Genomic DNA, 17,655 nt, shown 5'->3' with positions numbered 1-17,655 from the left:
CTGTTATCACATTGATAAAACAAAAGTCAAAGTTGTCTTTCCGCATATATTTAGACTATTTATATCCATCCATCCACCAGCCTTTTGAGGTCCACTACTGGACATAGGCCTCCCCTAACTATTAGGACTACTAATAGGACTATTTATATACTTACTTTTAATATTTAAATTAATATTAAAATGCATATTTTTAGAGAGATATTAGACGATATGAGATAGAATACGTTATTTTTACTTCAAATATATTTTTAAAATTGCACATTTATTTATACATATGGGGTGCAGTAAACCAGTAGATACGTTAAATTCCTTCCTATATTCGAAAATTCCGATACACAGTCCGTGTAATTCGATAATTGGTTAACAAAGTGAAGGAGTTTGTGTCTACTGCATTAATCAGACAACGAACTGACTTCAAATTTGTAAAGCCCTCGCTGGAGCAAACCAAATTAGGGAAAATTGAGCCAACACGTTACCTTTGATAGTAGCACGTCGTTTATTATTTAATGTGATTAATTTTAAATATTAAAGTACCAAGATTCTGGTAAAACAACCGTCTCGTACTAATTGTACGGATTACGAGACCGTTGTTTTACCAGAACCAGATTTTATCCGTAATTTGGATTTGTATTTTCCAAGCAATATGTGCGTCTGATTTTTACAATGTTCGAAAAAATAACTTGCTAGTATTTTCAGTGTTACTTTATTTTTTTACAATATTGTTTATGCTATATATCAAGTGTAAACGAAATACTTTTATGCTATTTAAATCTACTCCTTTATTAAAAAGGTATGTCGACAAATGCCTAGTGTAGATTTTACTGAGTTGTTTACTGAAAAATGCATAGATTAGTAAAGATTACTCACTCCTAACAAGAAAACGTAACCAGTTTAGACAATTGAAATTGTCACTGTCATCTATTTCCGTGTTTGAAAAATATTTAAATAATGTAGCTTTTAGATAATTTACGAATGAAACGATATTACTCCACACTTTTTCTTCGATTTCGTGTTTTTGCACTACTTAACTGCGCATGTCGGCTTTGTGCCGCGTAAATTACACCATGACAGCCATTGACAGAATTGTAAGCCGTTTAAGACATTTAATGTCTTCTTTCAATTACAAAGCGGAGAGATATCTATACTTATCTATGGAAAAATGTGAACTTTTCACATGATTGATTGTAACGTAATGTATTTATTTTAACTAAACATTTAAATACGTTTAGTGTTAAAACCTTAATCTATTTATCTAAGGTAAAGATACCCACTCGAAAGGCATTGGTCGGATATTATGATTGAGGTACATTATGATTGAAATGCGTCCAACAATGTTAATGCAGAATTCCATAGAGTATCTATATAAATCATTAGTGGTTACGATGCCAATAGATTGTTTAGGAATCTTAAGTAATTTTACGATAAAGTCTTAGGTATTTCCTGTTCGTCAAATTACATCAGGTATGTGTAATTATTACTGAGAAGAGATTAATAACGTTTATTTTACAAGTGTACTTATTTTACAAAACTAAAATTTAAATTAGTTTTTTTTTATAGTAAGTAGTCAACATCGCATCCCTATTATTATTTCTTTTAATCAATGTAGGAGCTTCGCCTCAGGCTGTTTTTTTTTTCAAATTACTCTTTACGACTATATTCTTCTATGAAACCTGTATACCTCCCCTTCATTAATTAAATATAGAAAAAATAGTTCCCTTGATGTCTAGTTTATCTATGCTTTCTCCAATTACGTACATTTTTAGCTAACAAAATATTTTCTTTAATAAGGGTTATAACCTCATCATGCTACTTTAATTTTCTTTTTCTATTGCTACCTAGAAATATATTAAGTCCATATTAATCTCTAATGTATGACTAATACTTACAAATTCCTAGGACTCATAGTTTTTCTATTAAAAAAAATACAGTATCTATTCATCCAAATATCCCAAAAGCTAATTCCTAAAAGTAATAACTTTTCCGTGTTGATAATATCTACTCTCGCCAATTCGTAGAACTGCCATAACTAAGATGACGCATCTACGGATAAACCTGAGACAAAATTTACGCAAGTAATTTCCCCCGAAACCGGATATTGATATTTACAAGATATTTTGATGATGGTAACGATTAATTTGTAATTTAAACTTGGGGGCTGAAATTTCTGGTCTCTTGGTAAAAACCCTCGATATTAATTTTATAGACAAATAATGAAAAAGTAAAATACAGCGGCACATTTTGTGTTGAACTTATTGTAAGTAGTCGCTGTCGCCAATTGACATAGTTACGTAACCATCTCCAAAAATAATATGAATCCTATGAGGTCGACTTCGCCTGCCTTCTAGAACTAAACCCTTTTATGTGCCTAGTATCGTCTCATATTAGTACCTTCTTCACACCCTTTAAACCAAAACACAGCAGATCTACAACCTTTTCGTAAGCCGAAAGTTTTGTAGTATTGGTCGCCATAGACTGACTATTAGAAAAAACTCCACCAAGTAAAAAAGGAATAGAGAGATGAGATTGTATAAAGAATTTATGAGTTTGTTCAGCAATCAATCTCACAGCCGCCCTAGTAGCTGGTAACGCTGATAATTTATACTTTATTCCCGCGTTTGCTCGAACCAGTATGTAGCCATGAATATTTCCGATTCTATGAATAATTTATCAAAGCCGTTCCCACTAGCGAGTACCAGCGAATATTAAGGTACTGTAATAGGAAAACGACTGTTTAACACGCCCTTCAAGCAAGGATATCCTCGAAATTTGCCCAACTTTATACGAATCGTGTTTAGTTTTGCTCAACTCGAGATGTTTCGGTTCATTGGGGCCAAAGTAAAAGTAATTATAAAGTTACTATTACAAAAATACGAATAAGTATTCATACCATATTCTATTATTTATTTACGTAACACTAAGTATTCTTATCAAGGCAATGGATATGTTATATCATATTTATGTAAATATTATGATCGTCATACGACTTTCGTGTTTTTTACTGTTTACGGCATGACCGATTAGCTAAAAAGCATTCTCTAGCTTTGACATACTTCTTGATTACTTTATTTTATTTTGTTTTACAGAAGTCTTATAGAATGTACATGTATAAAATAAATAGTAACCACATAAGGTAGCATCGTGTAAAGACCAACACATAATATGGAAGTAAAAACTTTCTAGTTCACAGAAATAAAAATTAATATATAATTACAGTATATAACCAGATAATATAGATATACAGATATACCCGATATGTAATATTTGCGGGTCAATGCACATGCACCTCGCGCTTAGCCGAACGCCTCGTTGACCCGGATATAATCTCATGATGATTTGAAACGCCCCACTGTTAATAGATTTGCACTTAAGTGTTTCATAACATATGGAAGTATCTTTAGTTATTTTCATATTTATATTTTATTGTGTACACAAGTAACTATTGACGCTTATATTTACACGTGACCTCTGGTTATAACGTTGGAAAAATTCAACTATTTTTTATTAGATCAAAGTAGTGCACTTCACATGATAGAAGTAGTCATTGATACTTATTTACATCTGTAACGAACTCTACTCCTGAGGACTACGGTTGTCGCCTCATATGTAAGTCAGTCGGCAATCAATACCCTTCAAATCGCAATAACAACTTCACATTAGAAATAGGAGTGGAGGTGGACCTATATAGGACTGGTACTAATCACTTTGAAGTTTTATATCCCTATGAGCTAATTTTACTCTTCTTAGCCACAGGTTTAGCACGAGTGTTTATTTTTAAACGAGACATAAGTATATGTTGTAAATACACAATGTAGTAAATAAAGCAAATAATGCACTATACACAATACCGTGTAATGATGTGCCGAGTCGGCCATTTTTGGTATTCGAGTACTTTAGTACTCATCGATTAGTATATAGTAAGAATCGAGTCAGTACTCGAGTCCAAAGTATTCACAAAGTACTCGAGTACTTTGCACAACATACAGTCCAATAGCACGGAAGAGCAAAAAAAAAAAAAAAAACGCCACTCACTACACAAAATTAATCAAGTTTTTACTTGTACGAGTAGTAGTTGTAGTGTACGAGTATCGTCAGTATTCGAGTATTACTGGTACTCGAGTATCACTATTGGTACTCGAGTATGCGAGTTTATGTAAGTACTCGAGTACTGACTCGAGTCGACCTGACTCGGCACATCCAAGCACTCACTCAAATGACGTCAATAGATTTGTACCAAACTGAACAATATGCTCAAATGTGTATTATATACCCCATAAACACTACTACTACACGTAGCTAATATCTATACATAATTTCCTTCATATACCTACATTGTAAGTTATTGTTAGTCTAGGAAGTAACGACTCCACAGAATTAGCCATCAAATCTCAAATGGACCATTCTGGTTAACGATGTCTTAAATAGCTACATTGGTACTCGAATGAATTCCTGTTGAAAATTCCGTATCCAATGACGACTGTTATGTGAGTTTTACGATCTGATAAGGGAATGAGCTCGGCTCGGGGTATGTCGTATAACGTTCAGTAGTCCAAAGCCACATATGCATAAATTTGTGTAATGTAAATCACCTGATAAACTATAAATGTTACGAGTATTCTTACGAGCATATAACTGGGTTTTGTTTAATGTCACCTCTGCTGTACCTAGACTTATTTCTCTCCTGCAATACACGATGATTTTCTGAGAGTGAAAAACTCACAATACACATATTATTATACTGTAATACGCTAAACAGAATATTATGAACCGATACGGGTTAAAAAAATTGCAATAAAATTCCACCGCCACACCTATTTCTGCCTCATAACAGCAGTGTTAAGCGCTGCTGTGTTCTGGTTTGAAGGGTGAGGTTAGGGAGACGTACTTTTCCGAGGCGTTCCAGCTTAGACCTCAGGGGTAGCGGCGCATATGTGGCCGACCACAGGTACGAATATCTAATCCTATCTCGGGTTGATTACAGATGTCCATGGGTGGCAGTAGCCACTTACCATCAGGTGGACTGCATGGTCGTCTGCTACTCCTATATTATAAAAAAAATGTTATGTATAATATACGAAAACAGGTGGGTTTTCTATTTATTTATTTAACTTTAAGAGGCAGACGTTTCGGTAAAAGCAAACGCTAGTGCTCATAGTCCTCCTAAGAAGCAACGCGTCTGTGATCGTCTTCAACTAAAATTCACTTATCACTTATCATCACTGCATATTCATATCCTACTTCAATTTATAAAAAAAACTTTAATTACAATTACTACAAATAAATGAGTCGATATGGCAAATGGCAATGGCTTATGGCAAATTGAAAATTGAAACACATCGTTTACGATCTCAATGACTGCGCATTTACCTATATAATGCATCACAATAGGTAAGTGCATCAAATTAAGGTTAATTAAACCAATGAGAATTTATGTTTCTTTCCATATTAGTGCCGTAACACAGCGATTTCAACCTTATCGGGACTGCGAATACTTGTAATGAACTATTTTGAGCATTTCGATATTTTATTGTTAACTTTGTTTTTAGCCGACAAAGAAGGGTTTTTCGAGCGTGTTTGTTTGTATGTATGTTTCATTTTTTGTCACGTTATATAGAGCAAGGCTTGATGTATTGAAACAATGAGCTATGTTATACATAAGCTATATTAAGATATATTATTATTAAGTAATTATATAAGCAACTAGATTCTCTAGTTGCTTATATAATTACGTATACTACATACATATACTCGTATGTCATTATATTTTTGTATTAGGATATGATGTGAACTTATATTTTTTTCTATACTAGTAAAGGTAGAAACTGATAGTAACTGTTCGATTAGGTAGTTTCACATATTAATCAAAAGCGAGTTCATCGTTCGAGTTAATATTAATACATTTTTATTTTTATTTATTTAAAAACTAGCACTCGCTTCATGTAAGATGTCATAATCGAAAAATTACTACACATAGTAGTAGAACGGTAGCACTACCATGAGTTGGCATAGAAACGCCACTATAGAAATGGTAAATAGAAAACTATTGTCATTTTGCTAGTGAATAACATAACTACTATCGTTACGGTATTTCTTGACAACGTCTGTCAAATTAATGACTCATGGGACCGAATTTGTATGGCAATAGATCATAATGACATTCGCTAGCGATTTGATTTCGTAAGTTTTTTTAAGTATCGAGTTACGCCACTACGGATTTTACTTCTACGAGTAACCACCAGAGGCGCTGTACAATTTTTCATACATTTATTTTACGCAGTCGCTAGCGAGTAATACTTTTGTAAACTCATGGTAGTCCTACGGGAGTGTTTTAAATCACAAAATAGACGAAATAGCCAAGAAAATTGTTTAGTTTAAAATCAATTTATAACCTAACAGTTTCATAACTTTAACGGCAAAAGCAATAAATCGAAAGCAGTAAAACTTATCCGATATTAAAGAATATGGAGCTCAAACGCCCGTAACACGGATTTATGAAGTCTTCCTTTGATATTTTTATAACAGTTTCTTTTATAACGGTTTTATGTCTGAAAATTAACCTTAACAACGAAAGCGAAACACAACAAAGGGCTTTTGTAGTGAATTCTTCGAAAGTTTTGGAAAATCAAAGCAATTTTTATGTTATACAATTTAAGTTTCAAATGAGCATGTTGGCTACATGACGTAGTGTTGCTACTTTTTTGAAACGTTTTGAAGCATTTTTAGCAATAGGTATAAAATAGAGACTTTTTTGACAACCTTTTTTATGGGATACAACTGCTCAATCCTGTCGGGTATGATTACTGATGACCATAAGCGACAATGACCATACCATAAGACAAACTATAACTATGAAAAGGATATCACCGAGAAATACCAAAATATTTACGACTTAGTCTAAAGAAGTTCTTGTAGCCTATATAATACCTACAGTACATAAAGACAGCAATTCCATTAGAGACCAAATACAGTAAGTGTAATAAAAAGTCTGTACATATTACAACTCAGGACCTTATTTTGTAACGTAAGAGGACAAATGCGAACCTAACCCAAATTGAGTGACCCAGATATGAGAATTTCTTAGTATGAGTGGATTTGTAATGCAATAATGATTTACAAAGCTGGTGAACATTACGTCACTAATAGACCTATAGCTCAACTATGAACACAAAGTAAATAATAGTGTTACGTGTGTAAGCTCCACAAACTGTATAATTTTCATTTATGTAACTTGTGCCTACTTATGCTAAGATATTTTTATAATTTTGAAGTTTCTAACGAGCTTGCTGTCCGCCTGATAGTGAAAGATCACTGCCGCCTATAGACATCTGTAACCAACTTAACATAGAATGAAAGTTTTACCAAAAGTCGATCACAGATGCGTTGTTACTCCTGAGGACTAAGATTGCCTCGTACATATTATGTAAGTCAGCTAGCATCCACACGGCACCAAAGTAGTTCTTAAAGTCTCTGAGGCAAATATAAAATTAAATTACTTATTAAAATATAAAATTAAATAAATTACTTACGCACGGAACTTTAAAATCTAATCTAGAATTTGAATCCTGGACTTCCGGTGTGTGAAACCGAAGTTAGCGCATAATCAGTGCTTTAAATAACAATAGGTAGGTACCTACTCTTGAAATTCAAGAAATATAACCACAGTCTACCAAATCTAAAATTACTCATGATTCCATTAACATTTTCTCTATAAATAAACATTAAACATAATTACGCAATAATCATTTATTGAAAATTCGTGAATAGTACTCAATATTCAATTTCAATAGTGCGGCCTCATCGACCTCATCAATCTTACGAATCTCACTTGAAAACGATCGAAACACAAAAGTTCCTTTGCGTAAGCTTTACGTACCTACTCTTGACAGTGGGAGTTATTGTGGAGATTTTTCTGGCTTATTGTGGGAAATTACTGCCATTTACCTCATTTCTACTACATTGCGGCAAGGGAAGGCATTTCAGAAATGGCCATGCTGCTCGAAGACTTAGTTTGATGGAGTTCATTTGGTGAATTGAAAACGTAATCTTGTATAAGTGGTGCATTTTTCTATTAATTTAATTGGACCTGAATTGGTTACAAATACTATATTTTTTAATTAACAACAAAAAGTAGTGTAGTTTAATAAAATACGTTTTACATAGATTTCATTCTAAATAAATCTTCGTAATATCATACTATATGGCAAAGTCGCAGTTTCGCAAATGACTACCTAAATATAAAAATAAGCCTAAATACAAAAAGAAAGAAAGAAAATCTTGTTTATTGCTGTAATTTTAACACACAAACTATAAAAATAAAAAACTACCTATTATGAAAAAATAAAACAAAAAATACAAGTACTTACTTGCTTAAACTTAATTAATCGTTGAAAATATGTCTGCTTGCAGTACTAATAGATACATAACAGTCACCTTTGTACGAGTTTTTAGGCTTGCTCGAAAACGTTCAACGTTTACGAAGTCGCTCCTGCAGCGCTCCCGTGGACCGTATCGGAACTAAAATTCCGCAGTAAAAGTTAAAAAAACGAAACTATAACACTATCAAAATTTAATTAAAAATGTAAAATAAATGCATTCTATTTATGTTTGTAAAATGAAATGTCGTTACAATTGACTATTCAGTTTTTTAAAACTCATAATGCGAAATTTTAGTATTATTTTTTCGAGCAAACGTAAAAACTCATACTGAGGGTACAGTATGCAATTTAAGTTTATGCAACTGCGTAATTTATGACTCATGGATAATTAAATTAAATTTAAAACATGTAGATATATTCTGAGATCTGTACCTACCATGGTCCATCTTGTAATTGCGTTGTAAGTATTTAATTAAAATTAAATACGTAATTACTTCGATACTTATCAGTGTCTTGCATAACTGATTGCATCTTACTTCGGAGGAAAAAAAAACTAAATGCATCGAAAGATTTCCGAAAGACAAAAACATAATGTTTGAAAAAGTTTTATTTTTTACACAAGACATTTGTGGATTTACATCAAACTTGATACAAAATATATTGCTAAATTTTAACTCTCTTGATATACCTACACTCTGCTAGGGATCAATTCATGTACCTACCTACTAATAGACACAATCCTATTACTCCATTACCGTATTTTCTTAAGAACCAAGCGAGCACTTCACAGAATGGGCACGTTATGGCGACTGAACTCCTGAATTGGTATCTTTATTTTCTCGGTTAAAACAGTGGAATATAGTGAGAAATACTAAAGTAGGTACAACTCTACCTTTGAAGATGCATATTATAATGTTTCTTGGAATATAGTTTTGGTAAAGTCGGCGCTGAATGGACACAATATATCGATTTATCTATCTATCGTTGTATACCTAGAGATTTTTAAGCGCGTTCGATAAAATATAGGTCATTATAATTTTTAATTAATTATTTTGTATTATTTTTATTATAATAAATGCCCATTTATATAGTCACTGGCCGGTACGATTGTAAGAGTTAGCATAAAAAAGAAAAAGAACGCTCTTGACGTTTGAGTTGTATTTTGCGCGGGAATAATAAATTGGATGAATGTAAATTGGATCAAGAAATAGTTTTATTCTATTAAATGGTTATATAGCTTACGCACTTCTTATAAATACGTACAAGTTATAATACTCAATTTTCTACATAAACTTTCTCGCTAATCACTTACGGTGCGCGTGACAATTGAAGTAGCTGACTGACAGATGAGATCATTATCTGCAATTGTGAATTTAACCGCCAGTTTATTAGGTAATTGGATTTTACTACACTTTAACCAGTAACACCAACTTGCTCACCAACACAAGATATAAGAATTTCAATAAAATAGTATAAAAATTAATACCGAATATTAGTAGGCCTTCGCAGAATTTCTTCCATATAAAATACATTGTAACTAGTGGTATATCACTGAATTTCAACAACAAAGCACATATCGGGTCCAAAATTATTCTTATCTTTCAAGCTGTAATCAACCACACACAATTACAAAATACACATTCACAAAATTACATAGATACAAATCAGTTAAACTGTTTCGCAGATTACACAGCCACACGATTAACTCACATACAGTTATACATATGAAAAATATGAAGAAAAATATGAAGAAAGTATAAAAAATAACATTTAGGTACATAAAAAACTTTTCAACATCTCAAAATCTTAAACACAAGATAAAACTGATTAATAAGGATAAAGTTTGTGATATCGACAAAGTTCTAGCATTTCGAATAATTTATTACAATCATAAGTTTCTGCAAGTGTCTGCTCCATAAGGCTTCACTAAGCTGGAACACGAATCTTCTGGTTGTAAAGCCAATACGTATTTATATGATGTTATTTATGTGACCATACGTTAATATACTATTGGTATACCTATAAACTGTTCACTAATTATAAAACAACATAAGCATACACTAATAGGTTACATACTAAAATTTTAAATACTCATACCTCCGTTTTTAAGAAAGTTCACTTTTTCCAAAACTAGCCTAAGTACTTTTCTCTAAAAAATAATGTTTAGGTTTTTTGTGCTTCTGTAAAAAAAACATATTTATAAAGTTCAATATTTAACTCGTAAAATTGCATAATCAGACACTCTGTTCCTTTACCAAAATGTCTAACCATCCCTATTAAACATTTTTTTTTTGTCAACAGGTTCTACTGGGACCTCTGCATGTTACTGCTGCTAGTGGCCAACCTGATCATCCTGCCTGTTGCCATCTCCTTCTTCAACGACGACCTCAGCACACGATGGATAGCCTTCAACTGTCTTTCTGACACTATATTCCTTATAGATATCGTTGTTAATTTTAGAACAGGTATGTCTTTGTCTTTTAATTAAAGTACGTAAATGAGCATTTAGAAGTTGATAGAACCCTTTGTGATTCGTTTCCGCATGCACCACCACCACACCTATTTCTGCCTTATATCAGCAGAGTAATGCTGCTGTGTTCCGGTTTGAAGGGTGTGGTCGTCTAAACTGTATATTTTTAATATCATGGGTAGACATAATCATTCGACAACTGTGGACCCCTTTGCACTTTTTTAATAAAAAGGTCTATCTATAAATCATAAAATAAAACAAGGCAAATGTATTTTCAATAAAAGTTGTTATTGTATTCCTCAAAATTCTATCATGAAGTAAACAACTAGGTATCTATCGTAACTTGAAGCATCTATAGGAGTTTCTAAGAATAACAAACACTTAATCTGAAATTTAAATGTAATATGTAAAAGTATTTTTTAAAAACAACAAACTTGGACCATCTCAATCAAACTTCTTCACTTGTGTAGTTGTTATTGTTTAAGTTGTTATTCTCTCAGTCTCGTTCGCAACTTTACATTTTTTGCTTAAAGCGAAGAAACTTATAAAACTTAATATAAAGAAAAATAATCCACCTGTCTGTAAGCAATAAGTTTATGTACCAATCTTCGATAAAATTGTTGATGAGAAAGTTCTCATATCGATTGGTCTAATAACAAAAATGATTCCACAATTACAATGCTAATTATTACAGTCTTTATATTAACAATAAAATTCTGTAGGATTCATAGGATGTCTTAAACCACTTGAAGTAATCCAAATGATCAAAATGCAAGATATATTTTCGTGTTACATCCATAATAAGGTTTTTCTTCTTCAATTTTGATTATTTTAATCATATTGGTCAGGCAAAGAAGGGTCAGGTTTCCGGAAAGATTCGGAAAGAGCCAAAGAAGTATTGCGCAAGGGATAGTTTTCAAAATTTGTTTGGATTATTGATTGAAATATATTTTGCAGAAACAAGTGTCCAAACACCATTGCACAGATTATTAAGTAACTCTCCTCACAAACTTTGAAGCTTAATAATACTACTCCAGACTCAGATACATAATTTGATTGAATGTTTGAAATGTATTCGTTATTTCTTTAATTTTCAGGAATAATGCAGCAAGACAACGCAGAACAAGTGATATTAGATCCCAAGTTAATAGCAAAACACTATTTGAGGACATGGTTCTTCCTGGACCTCATCTCTAGTATACCACTAGATTATATATTCTTGATCTTCAATCAGGTAAACGTACGTTGCAATTTGGCCGTGTTCTATTACTATAGTTTTAATCTGTCTTTTATGTTATTGATATTCTGTTTCAGCTTGGGTGTTTATTTATTTTATAGCAAAAATTTGATTATTTAGTTTTCTTTTCGTTTTCTCATTGTGATTTAATCCTACTGCCACGTGAACATTCTACGTGTCACCGTGTTTGGTTCAAATGTCGTATTTTAAAGGTTTCCTTGAAACCGTGCTAAGGTTTGATTGGAGCACTTTCATACATCTTAATTTTTTTATTTATTATATTTTTCATACTTCCTTTCGACTATCTGCACGATTAACATTCGTAGCCCATATGAATCTAAATTTTTCATTATCTTCGCTCTGATAGCTGTCTTGTATCTTTAGGGGATTATCAGGTCGTATGGGATACTGAATCAGAATGAATGACTCTTCAGCACATTTTAACTTTGTGCACCACTTTTCTCAAAATTTTCGTATTGCACCCTTGCTAAAAATTCTTCTTGCAACAAACCCTTTCCGATTTACATATCAGGATTGGAGTACGCCTATCTTTCACGATTGTTCTAATATTTCATATTTTTACCTTTTTTGTCGTAGTGCATGGATTAATTATTTCTTTTTTGTCACGTTCTTCGCTAAATGTTTTTATTTTTTAATTTTCAATATTTTTTGCATATTAGTGGATTGTTGTTTTCTTTTGTTTTTATTTTAATGCTACTTTATACTGTAATATGCAACACGACCAAATTGTAATATTTATTATCTATTTTACTAATTAACAGTGAGCTGAATAGTCACATAATTAAGTGCAATATACAATACAAACTAATTTAGAGGCCTTGGCAGAAAGCTTAATAGGCTAGAAAGATACTTTTGTGATGAGCATATTAACTCTACGACAGCTTTTACTAACAGAGAAGTTTCCGAAACATAGACTTTCTTCTGTCAGTAAACGACTATAACATGTACAAACGTAACGCTTTCGCACTTTTCTTTAGACTAATATTTGACTATCAACATGAGCATTTTGCATGTTTGATACACTTCGACTGTACAAAATTTTGGCGTCTGTCGATGCTCTATCGTTGACGTTGTTCCTTAGAGCATCCCGGGTTAGGGTGGCTTATAAAATAGGATGTTATGTTGACAGGATTTTAGTGAGAGTTTTCAAATTCTTCACGCTGGCCGTGCGCTCAGGATACTGCGGTTAGCGAAGCTACTGTCGCTGGTGCGACTTCTCCGACTCTCCAGGCTGGTCCGATACGTGTCACAATGGGAGGAAGTATATGTAAGCCGTCATCTCTTCTAACCATCACCTATAAACTATCTACTAACTTAACCACTAACACTGCTCTAACAACATTACGCTCACATCAACTAATACAAGGTGATAACACGCCACTAAAATTATTATACTAAACATTGGATTTTAATAATGAATTTGAAATTGTTTTTTACTGTGTGAAATTTTCTCCTTCGATTGGCTTTATAAACTGTCTGTGTATAAATAATCTGATATATCTAAATGTTGTCGCTCTAAATAATGATATTAACCTATAATTGATAGATCGTAGTGCCCCTAACGATATCTAAATGGAGTTTTGTTGTAATCCTGTATTATACCATTGTCCCCACCCCCACTGTATTGTGAGCTCCACTCCCGCTCTGCACTTCTCTACTGCTTCTCTGCAAGCTTATTTCTGCCTGAGCACGCTCTCACTCGTGACTTCTAAAACTATCTCTCTCTCTCTCTCTCTCTCTTTCTCTGCGCCCGCGCCGCGTACGTCGCGTCCGCTGACCCAAACCGTCCCCACATGCCAACGTCAAATTTGTTTTGCAAGATGTTCATGTTATGTTGCCGCTTTTTGGAAGCCTTTAGAAGAGAAGCACCTACATTGATATCGATATCAGCAAATGAACAATATTTTTATTAGAATCAATAACGCACTATAGTAAGCACTGAGATTATTTATTAAATAATACATATTTTTCCATTTATACAACAACTCTAATCTCAAATCAAGATATTTGAAGCCTTCAAGATCTCGAAACGTAAATGCAATTCGAAAACAATTGGTTAACACAAAAGACACAATAAATTTTCCAAAAATTGAGCATATGATAGGCACGTAATAGGTCCCTGCCAAAAACGTAACGTACCAATGGGATAAGACGCGGAGAGTCAGTGAGAAGTGGAGTACGGGGAGGGTGGTGGTGGCGACGTCGCAGTGACGGTGTTGTGTGCAGATGAGCCCCGCTCCGCAGCCGCGCGACGAGCCGGGCGACGCGGACGGCGGAGGCTCGCGCGACCTCGCCTCGCAGGTGCCGCATGCGACACGCCCGCGCATCCCTAGCGCCTAGCGTAGGGGCCTAGCCCGCGTCCCGCTCGTGTCGGTGTTAGTGCATCCTGTGTGCCCGCACGCGCCCCCGCCCCGCCCCGCACACCCCGCGACGACATCCGTCTGCCGATCCCGCCCGCGCTCTCGGCGGGCGCGCCTGGCTCTCTTCCTACTATCTCGTGTTTCTCGCTTGTTTTCTAGATCTTGCAGAATCTTCAAAAAAAGCGCACGGAACGGAGGGGACGTCTCAGCTCCGACGTTGCAAAAAAGAAGGGTGACACCAAAAGCAATCTGATCTTCAAGGTAACCAGGGTCGGCACGAGCCGGCGCGCATGTGCTCGTTCGCCCGCTTAGCATGTTGCCGGCGCCGCCCGGCGTCCTTTACACCGCTGCGCTCGCTTCGCTTTCTCTCTTTCGTTGGCGTTTCTGTTTCCGACCCTCGTCCCGCCGGTGGCCGCGCGGGGAGGCGCGCGAGGGCGGCGGCGCGGGCCGCGCGGCCGTGCGGCGGCCGCGGGCGCGCGACCCCCGCCGCCACGCCCGCCACGCGAAGCATGCTCGCTCGACGACTCGTCTCACGCGTTCATATTTAATTTTTCACTTAAATACGAAATCATCGGTAGAGATCATCGCGATGCTTGACCTCGAGCGTCCTTGTCGCGCGCAGTCCGCACGGCTTCCTTTAGAGGCAACCGCACCCTCTCAGTATCCTGTATTGATCGTCATCTTCTGTTCGCAGTTCCTCAACATGGCATCGGTCTTCATGCGGATATTCAACCTTATCTGCATGATGTTGTTGATCGGCCATTGGTCAGGTTGCTTACAATTCCTCGTTCCAATGCTACAAGGATTCCCGCCGAATTCATGGGTTGCCATAAATGAATTACAGGTATGTATGACACCCCATATAGGCATTATTTATGGTAACGCCAAATTGGTCGATCTTGAGAGAAAGTTCTCAAGTGTAATCTTGATCGATCTTGAAGATTGATGATCTTAAAGTTACACTTTAAGAACAACAGAATAACCACCGGTTAACCTTATCAACCGATTCAGATTATCAAAAGCTAAGCATTTTATCTATAAAGACTGTTACACAAAATAAACCTACTGTAAGCAACATAGCGTAAAATATAAATAGAATAGAAGGAAATATAAATAGAATTAAAAATATGTGGAGATTTTTTTATAACATAGAAGTAGCAGTCGAACATGCAGTGCACCTGATGGTAAGTGGATACTGCCACTGCCGCATGGACATCTGTGGACTAAACTGGAAACCTGGAAAGTATGTCTCTCTTACCACCTTCCAATACCCTTCAAACCAGAACACAGCAGCGCTTAACACTAATGTAGGCAGAAATAGGTGTACCGGCAGTGGCGCCGAAGTCAAATATTGTGTTTGGGTTTCTACCACCTTTAAACGTGTGGCGTAAAGAAGAGAAGTACCTAGTTATAATGACGAACTACTGGTACTCACAAAGATCTTCAACAGTTGTTAGTTAAATATTTTTCTAGTACCTACTTAATCTTAATTCACTTTTCAACGTTCCAGGAAGCCTTTTGGCTAGAACAGTATTCGTGGGCGCTATTCAAGGCGATGTCCCACATGCTCTGCATCGGGTACGGCCGCTTCCCGCCGCAGTCGCTCACCGACATGTGGCTCACGATGCTCTCCATGATCTCCGGGGCCACGTGCTACGCACTCTTCCTAGGTCACGCCACCAATCTCATCCAGAGTCTTGACTCTTCACGCAGGCAATATCGAGAAAAGGTACAACTTACATTTATCTGCTGCGGTGCCGGATTTACGATCAGACCTCACATTTTTCTATTTCTCTCCGCAATTGTTCTTAAAATAAAATTAAATGAAAATAACCAACTAATTGATCTAGGAATGAGCAACTTCACCTATAGCTATTTAAGTACCTACTATACGACCTGCTACATGGGTTACATAATACAACGAGCCTACAAAATACTAGATATGGTAGAGCTTCACAGAGACATTATTTTTTTTTGGAATGGTGCTACAACTTGATTTTTTTCGTCGTACCTTTAATTAATTTTAATAATCGTTTAGTAATCTTCGGGCTATATAAATCTTATTAAAGAAATAGGTTTAATTTTTTTTTTACAAGTCTTTCTTATATGCATCTTTCGTAATGTTTCAATAGGCATCTAAATCCGGCACTGCTTATAATGTGCATCCTCTGCTAAGCAACATTAAACTGTTCTTGAATAACCAGATATTGTAAGCTGTTATGAACACCTAAATTTTGTACGTACGAGACTGTGTTAACTCACATTCCAGATTTCAGTTATATGTGCGTCATCGAATAGATTTCAACACGGGGATGTATGTTTGTTAATGGGATAAGTGTTGAATAGACATAGAAAGATCATTCCTATAGCATGGATCATAATCCTATCATGTGATTTCAATAACGACTAATCATTAAAATCATAATTACCTGTTTCAGAGACTAGACGTGAGTACAGAAAGAATGTTCGTTCGCTGTTTAATGTTGTTATTATAGGTTGATACACGTTCTCTGCTCATGCACCTAGCCACATTTACTACGGTGTCATAGGTTACTTACAATTTATTCTTCCGCAGAACAATCACGTATCATTGTTGGGTGTTCATGACAGTTATTTTCACGACTAATTCATTGAAACTTTAACTCCATAATCATATTAACCAGTGTTCTCTACGTAGGTATAGGTTGGCCATTAACAATTAGGTAAATCGTGTTGTCTAATCTGTAACAGCCTATTTAGTTGTGATCAATGTTTCTGGAAATATGCACGATTGAAGTTTATTAGCAACCAATGTGTGTACGCTTGGAACCGACCTGCCAATTTCTGTGTGCGTTTGAATTAACCGTAACGAAAATAAAATCAGTTTTAAAACGCTAATATCTGGAATAAAACTTTTTCAGGTCAAACAAGTCGAAGAGTACATGGCATACAGAAAGCTGCCCAGAGAGATGCGGCAGAGAATCACAGAATACTTCGAACACCGCTATCAGGGTAAATTCTTCGACGAGGAACTAATTTTGGGCGAGCTGAGCGAAAAGTTGCGAGAAGATGTCATCAACTACAACTGCCGGTCGCTAGTTGCGTCCGTGCCTTTCTTCGCAAATGCCGACTCCAACTTCGTCTCAGATGTCGTCACCAAACTGCGATACGAAGTCTTCCAACCTGGTAATTTATTTTGAAATTTCTCTTGTCATA

The 17,655-nt window shown here is 35.3% G+C and overlaps 1 protein-coding gene across 8 annotated transcripts in view; it reads left to right on the top strand.

Annotated features, from left to right (window-relative positions):
- The window catches only part of Ih (hyperpolarization activated cyclic nucleotide gated potassium channel Ih), a 383,966-nt gene that overhangs the window by 363,269 nt on the left and 3,042 nt on the right, over positions 1-17,655 (top strand). For 5 of the 8 annotated variants that reach the window (XM_073086745.1, XM_073086753.1, XM_073086751.1 and 2 more), the window contains 7 exons: positions 10,674-10,837; positions 11,940-12,082; positions 13,230-13,367; positions 14,620-14,721; positions 15,155-15,304; positions 15,971-16,189; positions 17,361-17,625. In XM_073086745.1, the coding sequence (XP_072942846.1) occupies positions 10,674-10,837; positions 11,940-12,082; positions 13,230-13,367; positions 14,620-14,721; positions 15,155-15,304; positions 15,971-16,189; positions 17,361-17,625 (1,181 nt within the window). The remainder of the gene's footprint in view (positions 1-10,673; positions 10,838-11,939; positions 12,083-13,229; positions 13,368-14,619; positions 14,722-15,154; positions 15,305-15,970; positions 16,190-17,360; positions 17,626-17,655) is intronic. The other 3 variants (XM_073086746.1, XM_073086748.1, XM_073086747.1) reach the window with 3 other exon arrangements.

The sequence above is a fragment of the Epargyreus clarus genome, unplaced genomic scaffold (genome assembly GCF_041222505.1).
Source record: "Epargyreus clarus isolate Ecla_fem2 unplaced genomic scaffold, WU_Ecla_fem_2.2 ptg000024l, whole genome shotgun sequence".
Taxonomy (NCBI): Eukaryota; Metazoa; Arthropoda; class Insecta; order Lepidoptera; family Hesperiidae; genus Epargyreus; species Epargyreus clarus.
Note: the sequence above shows the minus strand (reverse complement) of the source record. Positions and strands in the feature narration are given on the sequence as shown.